Source organism: Ctenopharyngodon idella, chromosome 20 (genome assembly GCF_019924925.1).
Source record: "Ctenopharyngodon idella isolate HZGC_01 chromosome 20, HZGC01, whole genome shotgun sequence".
In the NCBI taxonomy this organism is placed as follows: domain Eukaryota; kingdom Metazoa; phylum Chordata; class Actinopteri; order Cypriniformes; family Xenocyprididae; genus Ctenopharyngodon; species Ctenopharyngodon idella.
The window spans coordinates 573,057-599,804 of record NC_067239.1 but is presented as its reverse complement, the minus strand read 5'-3'; the positions used below and the strand labels follow the sequence as shown (position 1 = coordinate 599,804).

At 38.4% G+C, this 26,748-nt stretch overlaps 1 protein-coding gene across 2 annotated transcripts in view; it reads right to left on the bottom strand.

The window, feature by feature from the left end:
- l3mbtl3 (L3MBTL histone methyl-lysine binding protein 3) overlaps positions 1–26,748 on the bottom strand; it is a 46,771-nt gene that overhangs the window by 17,534 nt on the left and 2,489 nt on the right. For both annotated transcript variants that reach the window (XM_051875134.1, XM_051875135.1), the window contains exons 3-15: positions 25,536–25,647; positions 22,892–23,042; positions 17,501–17,630; positions 17,018–17,102; positions 16,769–16,863; positions 15,084–15,188; positions 14,832–14,967; positions 14,466–14,557; positions 13,989–14,140; positions 10,586–10,662; positions 7,471–7,556; positions 7,214–7,324; positions 1,899–2,013 (exon numbers count right to left, since the gene is read on the bottom strand). In XM_051875134.1, coding sequence (XP_051731094.1) covers positions 1,899–2,013; positions 7,214–7,324; positions 7,471–7,556; positions 10,586–10,662; positions 13,989–14,140; positions 14,466–14,557; positions 14,832–14,967; positions 15,084–15,188; positions 16,769–16,863; positions 17,018–17,102; positions 17,501–17,630; positions 22,892–23,042; positions 25,536–25,647 — 1,447 coding nt within the window. The remainder of the gene's footprint in view (positions 1–1,898; positions 2,014–7,213; positions 7,325–7,470; positions 7,557–10,585; positions 10,663–13,988; positions 14,141–14,465; positions 14,558–14,831; positions 14,968–15,083; positions 15,189–16,768; positions 16,864–17,017; positions 17,103–17,500; positions 17,631–22,891; positions 23,043–25,535; positions 25,648–26,748) is intronic.

Here is a 26,748-nt window from a genome sequence, read left to right as displayed (position 1 = left end):
TTCTACATTCTTAATCCTACCCAATACCTACACTTAACAACTACTTTACTAACATTAATAAGCAGTAAATTAGGAGTTTATTGAGGGAAAAGTTGTAGTTAATAGTTTATATATGTTCCCTATACTAAAGTGTTACCGAATATATAGACACAAAAACCGATATATGTTCTCTTTCACTGGTTTTCTCTCTTTTCTCACACTCATTTTGTTTCTCTCTCTCAGTAAGTCGGTCAAATCCTGATGCCAGTTGCTGATTTCTAAACATTGCTCCGATCCGTTTCCATGGACACAGAGGAAGGGAACGAGAAGAAGATTATCAGCTAGACTGACTGAAGAAAAGCTTATTGTTCAACAGCATTTTCCCAGCATCCTCTGGAGCTAATAGAAGATATTGACAGGAGAGGAAGCGAGAGGTCTGTTAGACCATCCCTCTATTATATCCACATAATTCCTTCTCGCTCTCTCAGCTACAATTTCCCATGAAATGACGAGGAAAATGGCTGTCATTTAAGGGTCTGAGGCAGTCGGTCTGTTGATACAGAGAGCTGTTAAACAGGCCATTAACTGAACATTTACGGTTTTGTCTGAATCGCTGAAACTCGTTCTTGACAATTGTCAGTACTCTGAAAATCTAAAAACATAAAAAAGCCAAACATTTGCACTGCGTTATACATACTATGCAAAAAATCTAATCTTAGTCAGTGTCTTGTTTTGTTGTTTTTTGAAAAGATACTGAAGGAAGAGCACTTATGGCAGCAAACTGAAGCTCGTAAGATTCCCCATTGGGATCACATTAATGAGGCAGCATCTCCACGCTTCACACAAATAGAGAATGAGAGGCACAGTGAATTCAGATGTTAGCACGTTGCTAAGACACAATATATAATAAGTCCATAAAACACTAATACATTGTCCATTTTAAGTAGATGCAACTATTGTATTGATATTTGCAGTATTGAATTAAATATACTTAGTCTGTGTTCAGCACTTCCTTCTCTTTGCCCACCTCACACTGTGTCTTAACCAGACGTGATGAGACACAGTGACGCGTGATAAAAGGCATCTTTCCATGTTAAACAGAGTTTTTGTTCTACCCAGCTGTGACAGCGAAAGCTGATGATTCTATTTCAGAAACCGTTTTTATTTCTGCAGCGTTGCAGCTGGAACAGCATACAAGGTATGATAATGATAATCTCTCAGGTACTGATTATGGGCTTTATTTAATGTCAAAAGAAATTAATGTGAGTTTGAATATCATTTTGCGTTAAACTTCATAGCCGTACTGAATGTGACTGGATGTTGAAAATAAATTAAAGGAAACAAGAACATTCAAACTGTGAAGTAAATGTAAGCAAACAAATGTTTTTATGAAAGATAATTTCAGTCACTCAATATGTATTTTTGACTGATTTTTTGATAGGTTGCGAATGTTGTGCGTTTGCAGAGAGACTCCGCCCACACGCTCTTCTGATAGGCTGTGATTTTGGATTGATTTGTGAGTGCAGTGTGCTTGCAGAGAGACTCCGCCCACACATTCTTCTTATTGGCTGTGATTTTGGATTGATTTGTGAGTGCAGTGTGCTTGCAGAGAGACTCCGCCCACACATTCTTCTTATTGGCTGTGATTTTGGATTGATTTGTGAGTGCAGTGTGCTTACAGAGAGACTCCGCCCACACGCTCTTCTTATTGGCTGTGATTTTGGATTGATTTGTGAGTGCAGTGTGCTTACAGAGAGACTCCGCCCACACGCTCTTCTGATAGGCTGTGATTTTTGATTGACTTTGAAGCATCTGGTGTGGCAGAGATGTTGTCACTGGAATATTAAGGCCTCACAGTATTGCTGCTTAACATGTGTCATGGGAAGGACGATGGCTGTGTGTAACATGTCTGTACTCACTGATTGGAGGCTGCAGTGGATGTCCAGTTTTGGCGCACCAGCCGGCAGGATGAATATCTGGGCTATCTGCATCGATCCAGTAATCATATTCATCTGTCCAGCCATCAAAATGAATCTAAAAAAGAGCAATGCAGGTCACTCTGATAGGTTCACAACTCTTTAACAATGCAAAGAAAATAAATAAACACAATGCATTTAAAAGTAACATTCCCATAATGTTTGTAAAATGGAATGTTCCCTTAACGCTCACATAACCAAGGAAAAATTTTAAAGCATTTTTTTGAAAGCTGGACATTTTGAACGTTCAGAGAACATTCAGAAATAACGTTTTTATAACCTAATGGAAACATTCTTAGAGCAAATTTTAGTTAGCTGGAAAAACACTGAAACTGAAAATGCTTTCAGCAGTTGCTCTGATAGTTTCTGTAGTGCAGTAGTGGTTAAATTCACCTAAAGTGCCCAAGGTTTGAGAGACGTGTGTAAGAGTAAGTGTGGCATCTGATGGAGAGCTTGTGTGGTGTGGTATAGTGGTTAAGGCTGTGAGTTAGGACTGCAACTGATGGTGGGTTTGATCCCCACATGAGCTGTCAACATCATGCCCTTAATAAATGCACTTAAGCCCAGGTGACTCCAGGAGGAATTGTTCCTGCAGGGTCACGGTGTCTTTCTCTGGTGACATTGCTTGAAACTCACTACAAATGCCCACAGAGCTGGATGTGTGGTGATAAATAAAGATCCTATTCTTGTATGAGGCACAAAACACCCCACGGCACTCAGATGAAAGCAGGAACAGCTTGGCTAGTAGCATTTCAAGGTCCCTTGAGAAGATTATCTTCATATTGCAAAGCACATCTCTAGAGACGTTAACGTCGAGCTGGAATCTTAAAGAAGCGTTGGCAGAGCGCAGACTGCTGGCAGGGTGATCTGGTCATATTGAGTTTTAGATGCTCAGAACTCTTTAAAAAGAGCTGCTGCGATCAAAACAATGAGAAGAAAAGAGCAACAGCCCTTAAATGACAGCATGTCTCCGGGAATTTGATAAAACAGGTTCCTGTGAAATCAGCCGGACAGCAGGAACAGGGACGGGCTAAAGGCGAGCGGTGTTTTTAGTGGTGTTCACAGCACAGCTGACAGTCTTCATGAGGACTGGCTTTGTGCCGCCCATCCTGATTCACTGCGTGACAGTTTCAGATAAAGAAATGTTTCATTTGCACTCTTATCAGTTGCTCTCTTTTTAATCTCCTTCCATGACTAAATCAATTTGAATTTACTGATATCTTTAACCACATCTCCCTTCCCTCTGGCTTTGATCACACCAGTGTTATTTTAGTATCGAGATACCATTATAGTTTTTGTTAATATTTTTAATTAGATTTTATTTTTATATTTTCTGTTTTTATCCTAAGTTTAGTACCTCTGGGCCTCTTCAGTCAGAACTGACCAAAAAAATTTACGTTTTGAATTTTTACATTTTTTGGCTTCATCGGAATGGGATGAAACTTGGTGACTTTTGTCGCATTAGATCTGTGAACACACACAAAAATCATGGACATGATTCGAATATGTTAAAGGCCTTCACTCTATGTTAATCTGAAATATTGCATTTATTGAAAAATAATAATAAAAAATAACTCATAAAAACTGTATAAATATTGCATAGTATCATAAAATCCCCTCAAAATTCTAAATAATAATCAAAAATATTATTACACAAAAATATATTACATTGATTTTCCTGAAAAAAAAAAAAAAAAATTTAAGGCTTCAGTCAGGAGAAGGTACCAACGGTGACCCCAAAATGAAGAGGTTCAGAGGGTTAAAGTTTTAGTAATTTTGTTGTGTTTTTGTTAGATTTGTCTATATAGTTCTTAAGTTTGTAGTTTATGTCATTTTTTTGTATTTTATTTTAAATTGAAATACAACATGAGAAATGTTGGCTTGGCAACTAGCTGAATTAAAATATATATTTTTTAATATTTTATTTTATTTCAGTTAATGTTTGTTTTATTTCAAGTAACTAATTTTTTATGGTTTTAGCTTTAATCAGAGATAATAACCCTGGTTCACACTGCACTTTTTTACTTTTTATTGTACATTTTCTGTATCTTTAGGGTTTCATGCTCAAGATCTACTGATTCTGTGGTGTTTAATGGTGGTTTTAAAGTTCAGACTTAAAAAATGTTATCAGGCTTAACTCTATGCAATTCAGGGTATCTAAGATTTTAGATCTTTTAGTTTTATACAGCCTGGATTTAAGACTATTTAAGATATTTAAACTATCTAAGTGTCCACAGATACACTGTAAGGGTTTTGAGTCAGACATGCCAAAAAATCAAAACCTCTCATCTCTGTCCTGTGGGAGAGTCGAGGGCGTTGCAGAGAACCATCAAAGACTTGGACGTAAAGGTCTTTTTCCCTCAAAGTCAATTACAGCTGCTTCAAGAAATATTGATGGGGGATTTTGAAACGCGGTGGGAATCCAAGAAATCCATCCAGTTCACGGCACCGGAGCTGCGGTGAATGTCAGCGAACACAGGTGATGAGAGAGAGCAGGGCTGGAGGTGGAGGTCGTGCACTATACGGCTTTAACACGGGAACAAGACGGACACGTGTAAACCAAGTATTGATTGTGCGTGTAAGAGAAAGACTGAAGGGCGAAAGTCTTTTCTCTCTCTGTGGAGGATCACGAATGATGGGTGTGAGAGTGAGATCTGACAGCTCTCTGTGAGTGTGAGACAGACATCTGTTACTTCTCTCAGTCAGTGTCAGTGATGTGTGTGGATTCTGCTGCCCCCTTGGAACCAACAAGTGCAATTACACTCGAACAGTTACGGTACATTCTCAGGGCCCTATGAAATCCATTTTATTTTTTGGTAATGTTTAAAGGGGTCATGAACTGCTTTTTAAAAAAAATGTATTATGTTCTCTGAAGTCCACTTATAATGTTATTTTTACATCAAAAAACACCCTAGTAATAAGTTGAAGTAATAAGCTATTTTCTGTCCTGTTTTTGACCCTCTCTTTCAAATGGGCGTGTCGCATTCAAGACTTGGAAGAAACGCCCACAGCTGTGATTGGGTAACAGTTTTGCATATTAAAATAATTTTCAACATCCCTTGTTAGTCCAATAAAAGCTTTTATTGACACCAGACCCAGAGAACGACTGATCCTGGAATGTGCCTATCTATGAGTGAAACTCCGCCTCCGCAGAAGAAATCAACGCCTACTTCATCATTGCAGCATTAGCCCCGCCCACTGGTGTGTTAGTGAGATGAGGAGGAGAGAAGAGCGATACAGGACTAAAATAACATTACCTTATTTGTATTCGGTACATTTCACTGTGAATTCTTTGGTAAATCAATCGCATTTCGGTGCAAACAGACTTTTACGATATGGACTCGACAGTAATTCAACAACATGTCAGTAACTGTGTTAATTCTAATGCCTGATCTGATATTAATGATTCATGTACAGTCAGATGATCTTTGTCTGTGTGTCAGTAAATCAAACCAGTGACTAAACGCTCAACTTCACCTTGTTTCTCTTAGGAGGATGAAAATAATCTGTTATTTAAACGGTGATTAAATTATATATAGAAAGTGATCAAAGAACGCTTCCTTTACAATCGCTGGAGCTGTCAATCAAACAGTGCGAGTTTGTCAGTTCTGGACTCATGCCAAAACTCCCGTTTTATTCAACGAATCTCTTATTTACATCACGTTTACACTGTTAGTTATGATGAAAGCATTCGTTAGTGTGCAGAATGACGAGATCACTGCTTTCATGAGCTCAACAACATGTCTGTGATCGACTACAATGTTCATCACTGCAACCTTTCATGCCACGATCTAAATATAATGCCACAGATCTAAATGTAATGCTATAATCAACACTTTTCACGATTAGTTAACCTTGAGAGCTGTAATAGTAAAACGTGCTAAAAGTTTTCTCGCGAGTAATACTGAGCTATTTCATATGCAAAGATGCCAGCCAATCACAGCAGTGGGCGTTTACACTGAAGTCTCACAGCAGACACGCCCCTTAAGACAAAGTGTTCAAATAAGAGGGCTAAAATGCCTTTTATTTCTGAATTACGACAATTTTTGATGTAAAAATCATACTAACATTGTAAGTGCACCCCAGGAAATATTATAAAACAAGGCAGTTCATGACCCCTTTAAATAAAATGAAACGTGTTGTAATGTCTTACTGATGAATAACAGAAGATCTCTCTCACTGAATCTTACAGGAATAATGTCTGCACACTCATGGCACATTAGTCAGGATTGAACGTTCGCATCGCTCGGTTGCTCATGTTGCCTCAAACCAACTCTCAAAGCCAACACTCATTAAAAATGAACGACTTCAAGTGGTTTTGTTGCTCACTCAGTGTGAACAGCTGTGAATTGTTCTTGGCCTAGCCAGTACAAACTGAGTCTTGCTCTGAACATTTTGAAAAACCCTGCAGTTCTGCTAGTTTACCAATAAATTACCATATTTTACAGAATATAAATCACTTTTTTTTTTTTAAATCCTCTGAAACATGCTGTGACTTTATTCCAAAGCAAAATATATTAATGTCAAGCACGCAAAAACGTACATATTTGGATTTGTGCAGAATAAGTATGATCACGTTTATTTGTCAAATTTCCCACACACCGGTAGTCACGGGAGACACGATTATAATGAATGCCACTATAATTTATGTTTGATTTAAATTGAAATGATTTGTGTGGTCTGAAAAATAGTTTCCCAAAAAAATACATGCAATAAACACGCATCACCAGTTGAGTCATTTTTCAGTGTTGTGAATCGAATCCAGTGCTGTCATGAATTGTGATGCTGAATTGACTCATTCAGCCTCTGACAGCAGAGAAGTGACGACTGGAAAATAACAACCGCAAAAATCTCCACATATTACACACGCTCATGTGCATGAAGAGCATGCATTTTCAGCTCCATCAGTGCGCCGGAGGTCTGACAGATCATGTTTCTATATGGAGCAAAGCTTCCCTCCAGCCCACGGGAAAGGAGAAGCACGGATGAGTCATCCTGATTGCTTCTAAACTCCCAAACAGACGGCGGAGAGATCAGACGCGGTCATGGGATCGCCCGTGAGCTGAATCAGCACCGCATCGCTCCATCTTCACTTGTGACACTGGAGTGATGAAGATACAACACAAGCAGGATAATGCTGCAGAACATGATGAGGAATGCTCTGATCCAAGGGGAGCAGATCATGTTCAGTCCCTATGTAGGGCACAATCTGTAAAATAGCTCAGCACCAGGACGTTTAATCATGTGAGGTTTCTCACCCGGAGACGATGGTCGTCCGTATCAACCACTGTGGCCACTCGGATCAGAACAGGATTCCTCTTGTCGACCACCTCCAACTTCATATTCGGCTGAAAACTGTGAGGAGGTTTCTGAAGAGAGAGAGAGAGAGAGAGAGAGAAACTTGTTCAGGCAGATGTTTCAGCATGCCACCACTCAGAGCCAGGGGTCTCTCGGAGGAGCTGGTGATGTTTGGCAACACACACACACTCACTCACACACACACACACACACTCACCACTTTGAAGGCTCGAGCAGGAGCTGGTAATGAGCTGGTCTCTGCCAAGTATTTCTCCCAGGAGAAGTTCTTCTCATCAGGGCATCCTGCAGCACAGAGAGTGAGGAAGATTACACGAGCTGCTGGAGATGAAGTCATTGTGTTGCTTTGACAAAGACAATATACTGATCTACTATTCAAGGTTATTCTTCTTCTGAAACTACAACTTAAACAGTGTCTCCTCCTAGAGCTTTCAAGCTACAACCACCAAACTCGGCTCAGACCTTCAGACTGTTCTGACTCCGTGTGCTGTATCTTCTCTAACTGATCCGACTTACGATTTTTGTTAAATAGACGATCAAAACTACGAAAAAGTCCCATAGACTTTCATTGAGGGGGTCAAAACTGTTGTACAATAAGAATTCTAGAGTATTTAAGCCGTCTGTCACTAGCGAAGCTTAATGATTATCATAGCACAAAAGGCTAATTCATGCTAGCAACGTGCTAAAACATGTTAACAACATGCTAATTCATGTCAAGAACATGGTAAAACATGCTAGCAACATGCTAATTCATGCTAGCAACATGCTAATTCATGCTATTAATGTGCTAAAACATGCTAGCAACATGCTAATTCATGCTATTAATGTGCTAAAACATGCTAGCAACATGCTGATTCATGCTATCAATGGCCTAGAACATGTTAGCAAAACATGTTAAATCATGCTAACAACATGCTAATTCATGTCAACAACATAGTAAAACAAGCTAGAAACATGCTAATTCATGCTATCAATGTTAAAACATGCTAGCAACATGCTAATTCATGCCATCAATGTGCTAGAACATGTTAAATCATGTTAGCAACATGATAATTCATGTTAGAAGCATGCTAAACATGCTAACATCCTAAAACATGTTAAATCATGCTAGCAAAAAAAAGTTCATTAATGCTAACATGCTAAAACCATGCTAATTCATGCTAACAACATACTAGCAACATGTTAAATTATTCTAGAAACATGCTAAATCATGCTAGCAACATGCTGATTCATGCTATCAATGGCCTAGAACATGTTAGCAAAACATGTTAAATCATGCTAACATCGTGCTAAAACATGCTAACAACATGCTAATTCATATCAACAACATGGTAAAACAAGCTAGCAACATGCTAATTCATGCTATCAATGTGTTAAAACATGCTAGCAAAATGCTAATTCATGCCATTAATGTGCTAAAACATGCTAGCAACATGCTGATTCATGCTATCAATGGCCTAGAACATGTTAACAACATGCTAATTCATGTCAACAACATGGTAAAACATGCTAGCAACATGCTAATTCATGCAATCAATGTGTTAAAACATGCTAGCAACATGCTGACCCATGCCATCAATGTGTGCTAAAACATGCTAGCAACATGCTAATTCATGCTATCAATGTTAAAACATGCTAGCAACATGATAATTCATGCCATCAATGTGTGCTAAAACATGCTAGCAACATGCTAATTCATGCTATCAATGTACTAGAATATGTTAACAACATGATAATTCATGTTAGAAGCATGCTAAACATGCTAACATCCTAAAACATGTTAAATCATGCTAGCAAAATGCTAATTCATGTTAACATGCTAAAACCATGCTAATTCATGCTAACAAACATGGTAAAACATACTAGCAACATGTTAAATTATTCTAGAAACATGCTAAATCATGCTAGCAAAAGGTTAATTCATGTTATCAACATGCTAACAAAATGCTAATTCATGCTAACCAAATGTTAAATAATGCTTTTAACATGCTAATTCCTGCTAGTAAAGTGCTAAGTCATGTTAGTAATGTGGTAAAACAGGTTAGCAACATGCCAATTCATGCTAACAATGTGTTAATACATGTTAATACATGCTAGCAGGGTCTTTCTTTCTCTTTGCACTTCACACAATTTAAAGCCTAAAAAACTTTCAAACTTTCATACGGCTTTGTCAAGCCAACATCAAAGTTTTTCTAGAAACTGTTCAGTCTAGTTACATATGCAGTATTCCTTCATTGCTGTCTGATTGAGAGACTGAAGAAAGCACACTGGTATTTCTCAATGTTCACTGGTTTTTACACTGCATTGTGGGATAATTGTGACAATAGGACAGTCCTAAAAATACCTACTGAATTAAGAAGCTGATGGAGACGTGATAAAAACAGCATCGGTGGACATCTTTTACCAAGGAATGAACTATTTGTCCCATGAAACAACAATGTTGGAATTTACCGTAATTACGAAATTCTGACTTGTAAAAAGCGTTCATGTCCTTGTAGAACTCGTAATTACAACTTAAACAAGAGCTCTGACTTGTACCCACTGACCACTGCAAATTCATTTTGTCATTGATAGTGTTGCCATAGAAACGCATAATTCCTAGCCCGAGGATGTGAACAGATCCGAGTAGAATGTCACGGGTTGCCATCTTGTAATTATGGTAATTACGAGATGGCATGAACGCAGCATGATATAATCAAATAGGAAAATATGTTAAATACGACAATTACTGTAGTAATGTATTCCAAAACATTCAAAGTATTCAGAGAGTGTAGGGAGGCCGACTCGATACATCATTCACAATGATTTATACATGCGTTGGGTTTCTGCAGGAGGATCGAAATCCAGAACACCAGAACTCTACTGGTACTCAATTTTCGCTCATATTGAATCATTTAATATTTCAACGCTGACTGCTGTGACTGGTCAATCAGAATCCAGTATTCCAGAGAGCTGTGTGATAAGGGCCAATATATGACTTTGTGATATTACTATATGAATCCCTGCAGAAGCCGGTCAGTATAAACACACGTCCTCACGCTGTGATCCCTCTGAAGATACTCTGTACTTCAGCTGCTGTGAAGATCTAAACCAGCACAACATCCTAACATCTCCTTGCATCTTTCAGGACCCTCAGTTAATGAGCTTCAAAACGAGCAGATCTGAACTTCCTCGAGCTCGTTCTGGTACTTCTGAAGCAGTTGCATAAGAGTGTTTCTAATCTGAATATATTTGGGGGGAAAAACAAATGTTGATTTTTTTGAAAAATTATTTGTGATAACCGTGCTGACTGTGATGTCAGAGAGTTTCATCACCTGGAGGAGTGGTGAGTGTTCTGCCGTTCTCCTGACACCAGCCAACCGGATGAATATAAGGACTTGTTGCATCACACCTGCAGAAAAGAAGAAATACACAAGTGCATTTTAAAGCAACTGGCAAAATTTCATGCATTATGAAAAAAAGTTTAACATTCTGAATCGCATTTCGTCTGCACTGGTGGGTCACGAACCAAAACACAATTTACAAAACAATGATAAATAATAACCAAACTATCATGTGCAGTTAAGAGAGCAACAAAAACTCATCAGTGTTTGAAAGAGAGGAGAAATGTGTCTCTTGTTGTTGATGTGAAAGACTGTCTCCATTAAATGTAGGCATCACAAATACTTCTTTTCCAGTGAATTATTGTCTCGTGAGAGCATTAAACCATCAAAAACTGTATTTTGTCATGCTTAATATGAACCTCTTAACATGCACAGACGGCCAGCAGCCCCAGATCTCTGTTATTTACATTCACTGCATGACATCCCTATTCAATCCTGACAAACTGTGTATCATTAGAGGGAATCAGGACTCTAGCTTCCATATTTGACCACTGTTTATCATAAAAACGATTGCGGTGACAGTAATTTCAAAATATACACAGATCAGGCATAACATTATGACCACCTTCCTAATATTGTGTTGGTCCCCTTTTGCTGCCAAAACAGCCCTGACCCGTCTCCTCTAGACCCCTGAAGGTGTGCTGTGGTATCTGCACCAAGATGTTAGCAGCAGATCCTTTAAGTCCTGTAAGTTGCGAGGTGGAGCCTCCATGGATCGGACTTGTTTGTTCAGCACATCCCACAGATGCTCGATTGGATTGAGATCTGGGGAATTTGGAGGCCAAGTCAACACCTCAAATTTCTCAAATCATTCCTGGACCATTTTTGCTTTGTGGCAGGAGCATTATCCTGCTGAAAGAGGCCACAGCCACCAGGGAATACTGTTTCCATGAAAGGGTGTACATGGTCTCAACAATGCTTAGGTAGGTGGTACGTGTCAAAGTAACATCCACATGGATGGCAGGACCCAAGGTTTCCCAGCAGAACATTGCCCAAAGCATCGCACTGCCTCCGCCGGCTTGCCTTCTTCCCATAGTGCATCCTGGTGCCATGTGTTCCCCAGGTAAGAGACGCACACGCACCCGGCCATCCACGTGATGTAAAAGAAAACGTGATTCATCAGACCAGGCCACCTTCTTCCATTGCTCCGTGGTCCAGTTCTGATGCTCACGTGTCCACTGTTGGCGGTGGACAGGGGTCAGCATGGGCACCCTGACTGGTCTGTGTCTATGCAGCTCCATACGCAACAAACTGCAATGCATTGTGTATTCTGACACCTTTCTATCAGAACCAACATTAACTTCTTGAGCAATTTGAGCTACAGTAGCTCGTCTGTTGAATCGGACCACACGGGCCAGCCTTCGCTGTCGCCGGTTCACCACTGTTCCATCCTTGGAGCACTTTTGATAGATACTGACCACTGCAGACCGGGAACACCCCACAAGAGCTGCAGTTTTGGAGATGCTCTGACCCAGTCGTCTAGCCATCACAATTTGGTCCTTGTCAAACTCTCTCAAATCCTTACGCATTTTTCCTGCTTCTAACACATCAACTTTGAGGACAACATGTTCACTTGCTGCCTAATATATCCACTGAATGCACTCTGACAACGGAGGTGATGTCTCACACTCATTGAAATATAAGCGCGAGACATCACTTCCGTCATCAGAACGCGTTTTCAGACCTCACCAACCGGATGCGCAAGGCGGTTGGACATAGTGGTGTTTTAGAGGTGAAAAATGATATAAATACTGTTCGGTTTCTCACACAAACCGATTGTTTCATGTCTTAGGACATCAGTGTGTCGTTTTTTTGACTCTTATAGATGGAGTTACCATTGACAAGCATTATACGACTGACAGACCGCAACGGTTGGAGTTAAAAATCATCATTTGTGTTCCACTGAAGAAACAAAGTCACCTACATCTTGGATGCCCTGGGGGTAAGCAGATAAACATCAAATTTTCATTTTTGGGTGAACTATCCCTTTAAATGCTGTTGGTGCTTTTCAATAATTTTACTTGCTTCAATAAATTTCAGTACTGGATTTTAGGGCAATTTGTTGTTTTTTTGTAGGATAAACATTAGTGGCAATGACTGTTGGGTTTCTGCTTGGTCCTGAAGCAAGCTAGTTGAGAATGAGTGATCGAACAATCTGCTCTGACCAACACCAGATCGCTCACGGCCACTAACATCTGATGGTAAGATGGAATAACAGAATCATGTGCCAGAACAGTTTCTTCTGAACTATTCAAACTGTGTTTGAATAAACTGAAACATGTGTGGGGATGAGATGTTTGGGAAGAGTTGTGGGCCCATAATGCTCAGAGAAGACGTGCTGTTTACTGGCTCAGAGCACAGAGCTGTCAGATCAGATCTGAGCTGAAGACACAGTCAGACAGGAGAGTTTGTGCTGGTGGTTCAATCCTCCTCCTCCTGAGTAATTGATGAGCAGTTAAAAGCATTCTGCCTGCTCTATACAGTCACACACACACACACACACACAGAATAACTGGGACACTTCTAAGAATGAGAATGTGCCCCATTTGTGTCCTCATGACTTATGACTGATATAATTAACAAGATACTCAACTTTGTCATTTGATAAATTTAAGCCTGTTCAGTTTCATCAATTTCATCAGAATTTCAGCCAATTTATATGTTTGCAGAAGTTACATAGAATAAAAAAATAACTCTACCCAAATGATACTTTCAATTAAAATTAAAATATGATGTTTTCATGTTGTTTTAGCACCACATGGTTTCAAAAGATGTGAGTTTCTCTATGCTTTTCACTATGTTCACCCTTATATTGGTTCAAACGTGATAACTCTGTTACGGGAAAAACCATAGAAATCTTTTTTTTAAAAAGACAATACAAAGAACGAAAGAGAAATGTCATGGATTATTAATATTTTTTATAGCTCTGAGTGATTATGCTGATTATGTGGTTAAATTAAGAGAAATGCCAAAACTGAGTGATATTACCAGAATTTCAATTATATGAATGACTGGAATAATATCCTGCTTTACGGTTAGTGAGTAAAAATCACTTTTACTACTTTACTGTAACAACATTTACTGGTTTACGGTTAGAATTTCAAGAATCAGCTCTTTAAAAGAATTTATGTGGTCTTATAAATGCATAAGCGATGGCTTTCTTACAGGTTTTTGTGCATTTGCTTTAAGAAAGTTAGTGCATGTTTTGATAAAAATACATTGTCATTAAATTATCTCCATTTCAAAGATAAAAGCAATTGTTCCTTTCGGGAAGAGACGCAGCAAGAGCCTCGCATAAACACACTAATTCAAAGACACGTCGCTGTGAATTTACCAGTAGTCATAACTTTCATCCCAGTTGTCAAAGTGCACCAGGAATCGACTATCCACCATGTCGGTAACCGTGGCAACACAGATGAACGAGGGATTCTTCTTATCGATGGCCTCCAACTTCATACCAACCCTAAACCCTGACGGCGTCACTGTCTGAAAAACACAACAAACACATCAGTTCAACTGTAATCACTTGCTACAACTTGCTATCCAATAATATCTGGAGCATGTCATGATCCAATCAAATCCTGATGTTAAAATCAGTCCGGTTCTAACTGAACATTCTGTTTCACGTGCAGCTATGGCATATTATTACTGTTAAATAATATAAGAAGTGTTTTATGCAAGGTAAATGTGCTGTGGATGCCATTGTTTTAACTTGGTCTAGTGTAAGTGCATTATTAAATGAAGTGAAACAGCGCCATCTAGGGGAAATGTCATGTGGCTTCATGTGGAGTCATGTGACGCACTCGCTCACCATGTTCTGATTATGAAAGAGGGCTTTGGGTGCCGTCTGTATTTTATTTAGTTTGATGTAGGAGGACCAGCTAAACTCTTCATCCTTCATCCCTACAGAGACACAAACACAGGTCATGTGATGAACAAGAGCACGTACAGACAAACAGAACAACTTCAGAGACAGAGTATCAATGATCAGAATACCAAAAGCCTAATACTTGTTCAAGGACTAACTCAAAAACATCTTTCCTGACCTAAATTTCAAGATAGAGAAAGCAACAAGAGCATCTTTTGTTTTCTGCTATGTTGGAATCATGGGATTTACGCTGACTTGGAACACTTGGATTGAATTCTGGGTATTCTTTGAACGGCTGGTGTCTCTTGCCTTTAGGTGGATACAACTTGTGTCCGGTTTTCTCACACCATCCCACCGGGTGGATGTCAGGAGAGTTGGAATTTATCCAGAAGTCATAGCAGTCCGAGTATTTGTCAAAATGCAGTCTGATTCGATGTCCCAACACCTGCAAATATGCACAAGTCAAATGAAAGATGGATGAAAGTGATTCTGTGAAAAGTAACGTGACTTTAAAATAACATATTCCAACATTTACATGCTCCGGCCAGGTTTTGTTGTTACCTCAGCGATGGTGAGGACGCAGTACATGGACGGGTGTTCTGGGTCGATACCCTCCAGTCTCATGCCAACCCTGAAGCCGTTCTTACACTGCGGTAATGACTGATACTGCACACACACACACACACACACACACACACACACACACACACACAGAGTCCAGTTACACACTCCTTATACAGATGCACCATCACACAAATGTTCGCTAATACAGATGACTGATCATTCTGGTACAGTGCATTCAGAAACTATTCACTTTATTTTTCTCACATTTTGATATGTTGCAGCCGTGTGTCCACCAAAGTGTTTTTAGACAGCTGAAAAACACCCAGCTTTTTTTTTGTTTTGTTTTTTTCACTTGAGATGCTTTCCACAGAAGCGTTATTAGTATCTGATTTTGCAGATAGTTTCTTCCTAAATATAAAAATGTGTCATTTTCTCTGACTCTTGTTTTGAAGAACTTTGTTTTGTCAATGTGCCTGTTGCCGTTGTACAAGCAGGATGTGACGGTTGGTCACTTGAAGGCAAGCTTGCAAGTTTAGCAAAAAAAGCATAACGCCTGCTAACGCTGTGGTACACAGGGAAGAAGACCAGAGGCCTTTTTTTTTTAAAGGGGACCTATTATGCCCCTTTTCATGAGATGTAATATAAGTCTCCCAGAATGTGTGTGTGAAGTTTCAGCTCAAAATACCCCACAGATCATTTATTATAGCTTGTCACATTTGGCCCTATTTGGGTGTGAGCAAAAACACGCCATTTTTGTGTGTGTCCCTTTAAATGCAAATGAGCTGCTGCTCCCGGCCCCTTTCCAGAAGAGGGCGGAGCTTTATTAGCTCAACAACAACAAAGCTGGAGAATCTCACGCAGACAAAATGAGGATTGTCAGTAACGGTGTTCAGCCTTACATTGTTCAAACCGGAGTCGACACTGATGGAGAGACTCAGGAAGAAGTTACAACTTTTAGACGTTTCTGAATGGTTAGTGGATAAATTTATGTAGTTGCTGTGGAGTTGATTCAACTCATCCACTAGCATGTGCCGTCATGTTCATCTTTTGTGCAAAACCCGTATGGACGCCCACTATACATAGCGTACCTGTTTGTCAAACAGAGTCATACACACCAGGCTAACGTTTATGATTGCTATCAAATGCTGTGAATGGTCTAATATTTTTTTCCAAAATATCGATCGGACAGAAACGCTCCTGTTTTTACCAGTCGAGTTTGTCGGGGTCAATATCAGGCTATCCAAGCTAACGAGACTCTAAATAGTGTTCAGTGCTCGTCTGTGCAGCCAATGACAGAACAGTTAGCATGCTTTGCTCAAACTTTTGCCATGGCGTCAGAACTGGTACACCGTTGTCTCTTGCGAAACCAAAATGGCAGCTCTGTGGGTGGAAACATGCAGATTAAGGGGCGGTAATATTATAATAAGATCCCCTTCCTACGTCACTAGGGGAGCGAAATCTGAGCGGCTCATTTTTTAACATGCTTGCAGAGAAAGGCTCGCCAAAACAAAGTTACTGGGTTGTGCTTTTTTCACATTTTCTGGGTTGGTAGAACATTCTTAGAACATTTTTTTCCAGCTGGGTGTGAGTTTATTTACATATTTATGTTTGTATAAAAGTGCAATCAAAAGGTGATTTCCTTTCATAATAGCTACATCGACTGCTAGCGTGTGTTGTCTCACCTCTTTGAACAGTTTACTTGGAGCAGCGATGGCTCTCTCCTGCTCCAGGTACGAGGCCCAACACCACGCCTTCTTCTTGCCTCCATATGGAACCGCTGCATCATGGGAAACAATCACAGGTGTCATAGAGCACATGTGACTCTCACCTGGAAGTATCAATGCCATCTGCTGCCCATAAGCGAGTGTGTGTGTGTGTGTGTGTGTGTGTGTGTGTGTGTGTGTGTGTGTGTGTGTGTGTGTGTGTCTCACTGTATCTGAGCAGCGCTGCGTCTCCTCGGCGTTTCCTGCGGCCTCGCGTAGCCCCGCGTGCTGGTCGCCTGCTTTCTTTCTCTTCCTGTTACACGCATACAAAACAGGAATCTAGAGTGAAATCTGCTTATTCACCAGCAGTGGCTAATAGAACACAAACATACTTCGTCCTGATATCTTTTTCAGACATTTCATGTTGGAAATGGAAAAAAATAAGCTGTTTTTTCAACATCGGCCTAATACTGACTGCACAAAGTATTGTGTGTAAGTGCCACAAACTGTGTATTAAAAGGTACATGTGTAACATTAAGATAACTTGTTTTATACACTACATAAAAAAGTTTTTTTTAAGGACTGTTAAAATATTATCACAATGACCTCTCTCTCTCTCTCTATCCTACCCTCACATCACTGCTCTACAAAGACACTCCTAGGAATTTAAAAATGGAAGATGAAAAGAAGAGCAAAAGTAAATAAACTGACATAGTCCTCGTCATCCTCCTCAGCGACCTCTATGGAGCTGTCCACGTCTTCAGTGGGTCTCTCCGCCAGGCGGGATCTCTTCCTCCCGAGCACCTCTCCGTTCGTCCTGGAGCTTTCTCTCTTCAGCTCCCTGTGAGTGAACAATAAGAACATTACAGCAGCCTAATATAAAAATGCTATTTTTAAAGACTACTTTATTAAATGTTTTAACTTTAATAAATCTTTTGAATGTATAGAAGCTGAGCTACTTTAGTTTGAATAACAACATACTGTTTGATCTGAGACATGTCCTGCAGATATCAAGTATAAGAAAATAATGTTCAAAACAATCTCATAGCCATCATCTTGTCACGTGTGTGTGTGTGTGTAGTGGCTGTGGTATAGTGTTCGTCTTCATTACACATATGATGTTTATCTCACACAGAGTTGTCTCATTCAATAACTTGGCATTCATTCTCAGGTTAAGCGTGTGTGAGAACCGGAAAACCCCTTTCACAACATCCTGTGGCCTCTTTCTTAAGACAGTGTATACATGTTCTGATTTTTTGCCAACAGTTGCACCAGCCCTCCCACAAATGTGATAAACATCTCCGTTTAATAACGTATTTTTGTGTCAGAAAAAATATTTTACCATTTTAATTGTAATATTTTTCATTTAACTTTTTCTTTGTAATGTAACTCGGTGACCGTTATAAATTCATAAACACACTTTTGCTAGAAAACGAAACAGCAGTTTCTGTGAAACATTACTGACTTGTGAATCATATTCAATCCATTCTAAATGATTTTCCAAAACTAAATAATTCTTAGCGTGAGTAGCTCTATATCAATATATGCAATATATCCAGATCCAGAGGGTATTCGGGTGAATTTTCAGCATTTTAACACACTGACTGCACGAACACACAGATGTTCAGCAGTACTTTTTTTGTGGCGTTGTGGTAGTCTTGTGCCCTGCAAGCAATAACTGCGCTGGTAATTTTATTTTGTGCATTACCTGATTTGCATGAAATTTCTTCAGTAAATTTGGTGCTAAAAAAGCACAGACAGCACATACAAATAAACATCATCACTGAGCAAAATTTCTCAATTCAAGTATGAATTCTTCATTAAGTCCTCACTAAGTATAATTTTAACTTATAGCTACTCGGTTAATGAAAGGATATACAACAGTCTATATTCAAGAGATAACATAATTACATATGTTTGGTGTAAGCGAAGCATAAAGCTGTATTAATGTATAAATGTATAAATAAACCAAGTGTATAAACAGAAAGACTGTCTGAAACCACGTCCAGGCCTATATAAGAACAGACAGGAAAAAATACATTCATCCCACAAGTGCCAGGCGGTTCTAAGTTAAGCTCACAGCAAATAATCTTAAATGAGAGCTTGGAAAAACACAACATGACAAGCTTTACAACAACAGAAACGCATGTAAAGTGAACAAAGCATGCATTATGTATGTGATGCACATTGTGAAAATTTTATGCATGCAAAGAATACTCTGGAAAAGTACAGCAGGTAGCCTTACCAAACATGTGTCTTTATCATGGTTAAGGGAGTTTGACTTCAGTGAGCATCATGACTAAAAACACTAAATCACTGTTCACGACCTCTAATGGCTGACAACAGAGACACTGTGTGAAATACTGTAGGCAGGGTTCCTGCTCATTCTGACGCTCCGTGACTTCTCCGATTGCTTGTGATTACAGGTTTAGGGATTAAGGAGAAATCACACTGGTTTACAGGGCAGATTTCCATCTATGCCAGGAATCAATTTTTGCAAGAATTTAATGACTAAAACAATTATTTGTGAGCAACTTTTTTCCAACAAAACAGAAAAAAAGATCTGAATGCCGCTCAATGGATGATTTGACTCTCCGAGCCACCATACGTCTGCTTAATGACCCACGAGAAACCGCTCTTAGCTTCAACAACATTTCTCACTGTGGCTGCCCTTAACTAACAAACAGATGTTATCGAGTTGACTTGCCGTGGAATATTTCCATGACTTTCCACATTGAGGTTTTCCATGACTGTGGGAACCTTGTGTGTACAACAATGCAATGCACTCAAGTTGACCTTCCTATTTCATGAATAATTGTTCCGGAAGCCATATTGCCTGTAATTTCGCTCTTGACTCATTTGATCAGAGCTGCAAATTTTAGGATGATTTTACACAAAACTAGACTAACACACTAAATAACTTTTATATCTCCAACCTAACTGAATGCCACTTACTGTAATAAGGTCATGTGACTATAATTTGGCATGCTACTGTTTGAAATATTTATCATTAAATAATACTGCATTTTATTTCACATGCTATTTTTGTTTGTTTTTTTGTTTTTTTAATATGAGGCAGTATTAGAGCTGAATTTCATAGTAATTATTCAACAGAATCATCTAACTGTTTGTTTGCTGAAAAAGTGAAAGGCTTACTAGATAAGAGTGCATGTGTTGTTTTTAGATCTGAAGAAGATATCTGACACTGTTGATCATCAGGTTCTTTTATCTAAATTAACAAATCTAGATTTTTCTGAAGAGGCAATACTTTGGATAAAATCATATCTTTTAAATAGCAAACAATGATGGTATTAAATCTTGCCCCAAAGGGGTTCCACAAGGCTCTATTTTAGGACCATTTTTATTTTCACTTTATATTAATGATTTACCTGAAGCATGTAAAGACGTAAATGTGCAGTTGTATACAGATGATATAGTAATTTCATAAGAAATTAAGAAGCTTAATTTACTTTGACCAATGTTCAGGATTGGTTCACTAAATCAGGTTTATTATTGAATACAAAGAAAACCGTGTGTATGATGGGAGGAGCTGGACATTGGTAACGAGTTTACATATGTTAGGGTTACTTTGGACTAACTTTTAAAAGTTGTTGAATATTGTAAATTTAATTTAAAGAATTTTAAGCATATTAGGCCATTTTTGACAGTTGGTGCTGCTTTGGTTTTTTTTGATGATTTTTTTTCAAATATTGAATATTGTTTTATTAGTTGGTGATTTATAGGTGGCACAACTCTTAGGATAACAGAATCACTAAGAGAGCTATAAATGTTTTAGATAAAAAAAAAATCCTTTCATTTCATTACTGTAACATTCTAAAAAAAAACACAATTTATTGAGTTTTGAAAATTTTAAAACCTTTAAATATGCTTGTTTCATTTATAAGGTCTAGCATGGGCTTGCCCCGCCTTCGTTAAATGAATTTATAAAACGGAGGACGGGTTGTGTCATTGGCCTATCATTGGAGGGGATTGTGAGGAGGCATATACAGTTGCAAGAAAAAGTATGTGAACCACTTGCAGAATTTGTGAAAATGTGAAAAATTTTAACAAAATAAAAGAGATCATACAAAATGCATGTTATTTTTCATTTAGTACTGTCCTGAGTAAGATATTTTACATAAAAGATGTTTACATATAATCAACAAGACAAAAAAAATAGCTGAATTTATTAAAATGACCCAGTTCATAAGTTTGTGAACCACTGATTCTTAATCCTGTGTGTGGTTACCTGATGATCTACGACTGTTTGTTTGTTGTGTGATGGTTGTTCATGAGTCTCTTGTTTGTTCTGAGCAGTTAAACTGAGCTCTGTTCTTCAGAAAAATCCTCCAGCTCCTGCAGATTCTTCAGTTTTCCAGCATCTTTTGCATATTTGAACCCTTTCCAGCAGTGACTGAATGATTTTGAGATCCGTCTTTTCACACTGAGGACAACTGAGGGACTCAAACACAACTATTAAAAAAGGTTCAAACATTCACTGATGCTCCAGAAGGAAACACGATGCATTAAGAGCCGGGGGTGAAAACTTTTGAACAGGATGAAGATGTACAGATTTTTCTTATTTCGCTTGAATATCAATTTTCTTTATTTAGTACTGCCCTTCGGAAGCAACAGAAAATACTTGCGTGTTTCCCAGAAGACAAATTTAGTACAATTAATCTTGATCTTCAAATTCCAAAAGTTTTCACCCCCCATCTATTAATGCGTCGTGTTTCCTTCTGGAGCATCAGTGAATGTTTGAACCTTTTTTAATAGTTGTGTTTGAGTCCCTCAGTTGTCCTCAGTGTGAAAAGATGGATCTCAAAATCATTCAGTCACTGTTGGAAAGGGTTCAAATATGCAAAAAATCCTTGAAAACTGAAGAATCTGCAGGAGCTGGAGGATTTTTCTGAAGAACAGAGCTCAGTTTAACTGCTCAGAACAAACAAGAGACTCATGAACAACCATCACACAACAAACAAACAGTCGTAGATCATCAGGTAACCACACACAGTGTTAAGAATCAATGGTTCACAAACTTATGAACTGGGTTATTTTAATAAATTCAGCTATTTTTTTGTCTTATGGATTATATGTAAACATATTTTATGTAAAATATCTTACTCAGGACAGTACTAAATGAAAAATAACATGCGTTTTGTATGATCTCTCTTATTTTGTTAAAATTTTTCACATTTTCACAAATTCTGCAAGTGGTTCCCAAACTTTTTCTTGCAACTGTAGATGAACAACTTTTGGACAGAAAGTATTGTCTGTAATAGGGAGTAATTATTGGATCAATAAGACAGTGTTCTACATATTACACTGTTAAAGATCACCTTAAAAAGTGGGGAACCACATGTATAAACATTTTACTTAGATTTTTTAAATAATGTGTTCAGGGTATTTGTCTATTAGTGTTTTATGTAAATTTGAGTATGTGTACCTGCCTAGAGAATACGGATGTAAATTAGCAATGCTGCTATAATCCGACTTGTATTTTATACTAATGTTCATTAACAAGCATTGTCCGTACCAAATAAATAAATCAAATCGTGACATATGTATCATACTGCTATTGTATTATGAGGTAACAGACGATGCTCAACCATTCTCAAGTCTCTTCTACAGTGTACGATTTTTTCTGGTCCAGCAGGTGAAAATGACGCATCTGATCTCATTTAGTACAGTAAAAGAGCAGCCCACTCTCCTCAACAACACACATGATGTGAGGAATCATTCATGTCTGGAGCACAACTGCTGGAGGTTTCAGCACATTCACACCAAGAACGATAACTATAATCATAACTATAACTAAATTAGCGTCCACACCAGCGGACAATATTGCTCTGTTTATTATGAGCGCACACTGCAGTTTTGTCGTCTGCCGCTTTAAATGCTCCGATTAAATGGAATCCAATTGGCTGTCAATGTTTTTATTGTTCAACAGCTGGAAAAAATCATTCCAACAACATCGTTCCCATCATAGTTGTGGTGTGGACCATTCTGCTATTCTTTAACATGAAAACGGTTTTTAGTTATCGTTTCTTGGTGTGAACGGGCATTATGTCTGATCTGCAGTAATAGTGATGCTCGACTTACTCCTGCTGCTCCTGCTGCAGACAGCGCTCACTGCAGTGAAGTCCATTAGACAGGAAGTCCACCACGGAGCCCTTCCTGTTACAGCGCACACACACCAGGCCGCGCTGGGCCCATGACGTCTCCTCCTTCGAGACGGGCCGCTCAGACAGAGCTGAGGAAAATCAAGACAACACTCCCGTCACACAGAGAAACTTCACAAATTAACATCATTCTCATCACAACATTCCACTAGCTGACTGACCAATCAGACGAGCCCGTGCCTGTTTCAAATGAACGTCTATGGAGCATCTGTGTGTTTGGATAGTTTTAGGTTAAATGAATCTTGAATCATTCCCAAATGAACATGTAGGACTTTTTACTCCAGAAAAGCTAAACGTTGATGAACTATCATGCTGTTTGTTTGTGTGTGCATGACAGGTATTGTGGGATTCATCTATATAGATCATTTAAAACTATTCTACAAGTTATTCTTAAAGGATTTTTCAAGAAATCTCAGCGAACACTGAACAATTAGAAAGCTTTATCTACACAATTACTGTTTAACATCAGTAACATCTGCTCCAGTGCCAATGAATGTCACTGCCCTTACAAAAGAGAAGCATACTTCAAATTCAGTTTAAGTTCAAGTTTTTTTCAAGTACACTTTATGTAACAAGTATACTAAAATCAATATAGCAGTAGTATAATTGTGGGTGTACTATTTTCATTACTTCTTGGGACTAAACTGGCCCACTTTTAAGTTTATAAAAGTATTTTTAAGTATACTTTAAGTGTAAACTTTGAGTACACAACTAAGTAAGGGTGCGTCTCAATCAGCTCCCTTGCTCGTGAATCAGTATATCTTGTACACGAGTTCGGGCACTGGTGAGGACAGTAAGGACGCTGGTTCACTACACATTGGGACACTTATGACTCCGGCGACGTGACAGCGTCCTCATTGTACAACATCACTACTGGTATTATGAACAACAGCAGAGCTGATATCTTTCTGACATCACTTGTAATGTTATTTAAAGTACATTATGATAAATTCTTTGCTTGGTACATATACGTGCAACATTTCAGCCGTAAATAAATGATAAATGTTAGCTAAATTATGTTCATTACCTGTCTAGTGGTTTAGTTTATCCTGAAATATAATGAAATAATAGTTTGTATTTTTAAAATCATCTATCGCGCGTCATTATGTGAAGTGAGTCGGCTCACGTGATTTAAGTTTCGCGCTTCGGAACTTCCATTAAGGGAGCATAGTGAGCATCGATGCTCCCTGGTTTTCACGGTGCATTGTGGGACTTTTTAGGGAGTGAACATTTCAGTGCCCTGGAAGGATTCGCGATTGAGACAGCCCTTAAAATGGCCGACTCCCTGATCAGTGCCCTAACTAGGGAGCTGATTGAGACACACCCCAAGGTTTTCTTTTCTATTGCAACTACAGTATGTGAACTTACAGGTATACTGTTTATAAACTTTATCTCACTTTTTAGTTTATATAAGCATTTTCATAAACTACGTTATGAAGTATACTCTCAGTAAACTGCTATTTTGTTTTTATACTGCAAGTATACTTCTTAGTTTTCTTTAAGTTAATTTAACATCACCCTGAAAAAAGCATAACATCTCAAATCTAAATGGTTTTAGGTCAAATTATATTTTTGACTTAAAACCATTTAGATGTAAGATGTTATGTTTTTATGTTTTAACATCACTGAATCAACCTAAATACATTCATTTGTCCCAACAAAACTAATTTACATTGGTTAAATCGGGTAGAAGTAGCTCTTTAAGGTAACAATTGCAGGTTAGCACTTTTTACAGTGCAGTTTATATATTATTTTGGTTTGGTTAGATTAAAGTGAACTCTGGTGCGATTGTTAGTGTGAACACTGCCATCCGAACCAAACAAGCGGACCGAGACCCTCTTCCAAAACGATCTCTGGTGCAGTTCAACTGAAATATGAATGCAACACAGACTAAAAACATCTAAACGAAGCAAAAACAGGACGTGATGTCACAAGATGCGACCCTAAACAGGACTGAATGATCATGTGTACCATAAAAGCTGATTTTTGTTTTGTATCTGCAGGTTTGCTAAGCGATCCGGGACTCATTTTCTGCTTTGGTCCGGACCAAAATAACCAACCAAATGAACCGAACTACAAGTGTGAACACACCCTTAGTGTACTTCTAGGTTCCTGTTGAGGTATTAATGTTTGTACTTGAAACAGACCTTTAACTGAACATCATTTCATGTATGTAATGAGTCAGATGTTGTGAGAAAAACTCAAGAGTTCACAGAACCGTAGTGAACGTGTCGTATCTGTTCATGATCAGCTGTAATCACTGATGCTTTTCTTTTTCCAGAGACTGTGAGAAGCATCTGACTTTGAGTCTCTGCCATTTTTAATCCCATTTCTGTGTAGTTTAATATTTTCTTTCAGGCAGATAAAAATCTCACAATTCATTCCAGCCCACTTGAGAATAACATCCACTCATTTTTACCACTTTAAGAGCACAATGTAGTGAATCTGCAGCTCAATCCTGTGGGATGTTGTTGTGTAAAGCTCATCTGAGTTAGAGACTGTAACCCAAAGGCTTAGGAAGAGGGCACTAAACCCCAAACGCCAGTGTATTATTGTGTGTTTACCCTCTTGAGCCGTGGGGACGCTCCATGTGGTGGTGGCGTGAGCTTTCTTGCCCCTCTCCTCCTCCATCTCGTCCGTTATGACCTCCAGGACCCCAAACTCATTCACGCGGAACTGACACACACACACACACACACACACACAAAACAGAGACGCTCACACACCGTCTGCACTGCTGAATCTACACTACTAACTAGGGCTGCACGATCCATCGAAATTAAACCATGCAATTATAAATAAAAAAAAAATTTTTTTTATTTTTAATGAAATATGCACAGCATGTTAGTCTGTGATCAGTAGTAAAGGCATTTAAAGTAGCAAATGCTTATAATGTGCATTTGAAAAAGCAACATGCGTCAAACATCTTCCCAAACTTGTACTGAGAAGCGTTCATAATCTTGTTGTCCAAAAGTCAACATTTAAAAACATGTTTTTACTCCAAACTCACTACATAACGTCAGTCGAGTGTTTAAATAACTTCCTTCTGTGAGCTGATGTGCTTCACCACAGAATGAGGCAGACAATATATTATTTTATAGTATTCTATACAGTGATAAAGGCTGTGTCGATTAGCATTGAATTATACATATACTTTTATTATTATGAAAATACCCCAGAAGGCTTGAAGAACTCAAATACACCAAAATTCGCATTCCAGGGTTAAATATCATGTTATTTGGGGTCGCTTCAACCCACGGACATGAAAAACAACCCGCGACAACAGTGTTAAAGTAGCCCAATTCTGCGGGAAAACCACGGACTTGGCAACAGTGTCTGTGAGGCATATGTGGAGTTTCTGCGCGAGAGCGCCCTCTGGCTTCCAGTATGAATGAAACTGGCGTGTTTAGCGCTTAGTAATGCTCGATCTATTCTATTTTAGGTAAAGAGAAGGAAAATAATACTTCTCTCTAAAGAACTTTATATGTATTTTTATATATATATATATATTTTTTTTCCACAGTGGATGCAAAACAGGCTCATATTTCATTTAAAGACATGGACTCAGTTTTTGATTTTGCATACAGATTTTTATCATAATAATATAATATTTTATAATAAATTCTTAGACCTTTGTAATAAATTATGAGCAGTTTTTTGTAAAATTAATATATTATTTTTACTTTTATTTTTATAATGTTATATTTATTCTTAAATACTTGTTTTACTTTTAATAATGAAAGTGTTATTACAATAATAATATTATATAATTCTTTT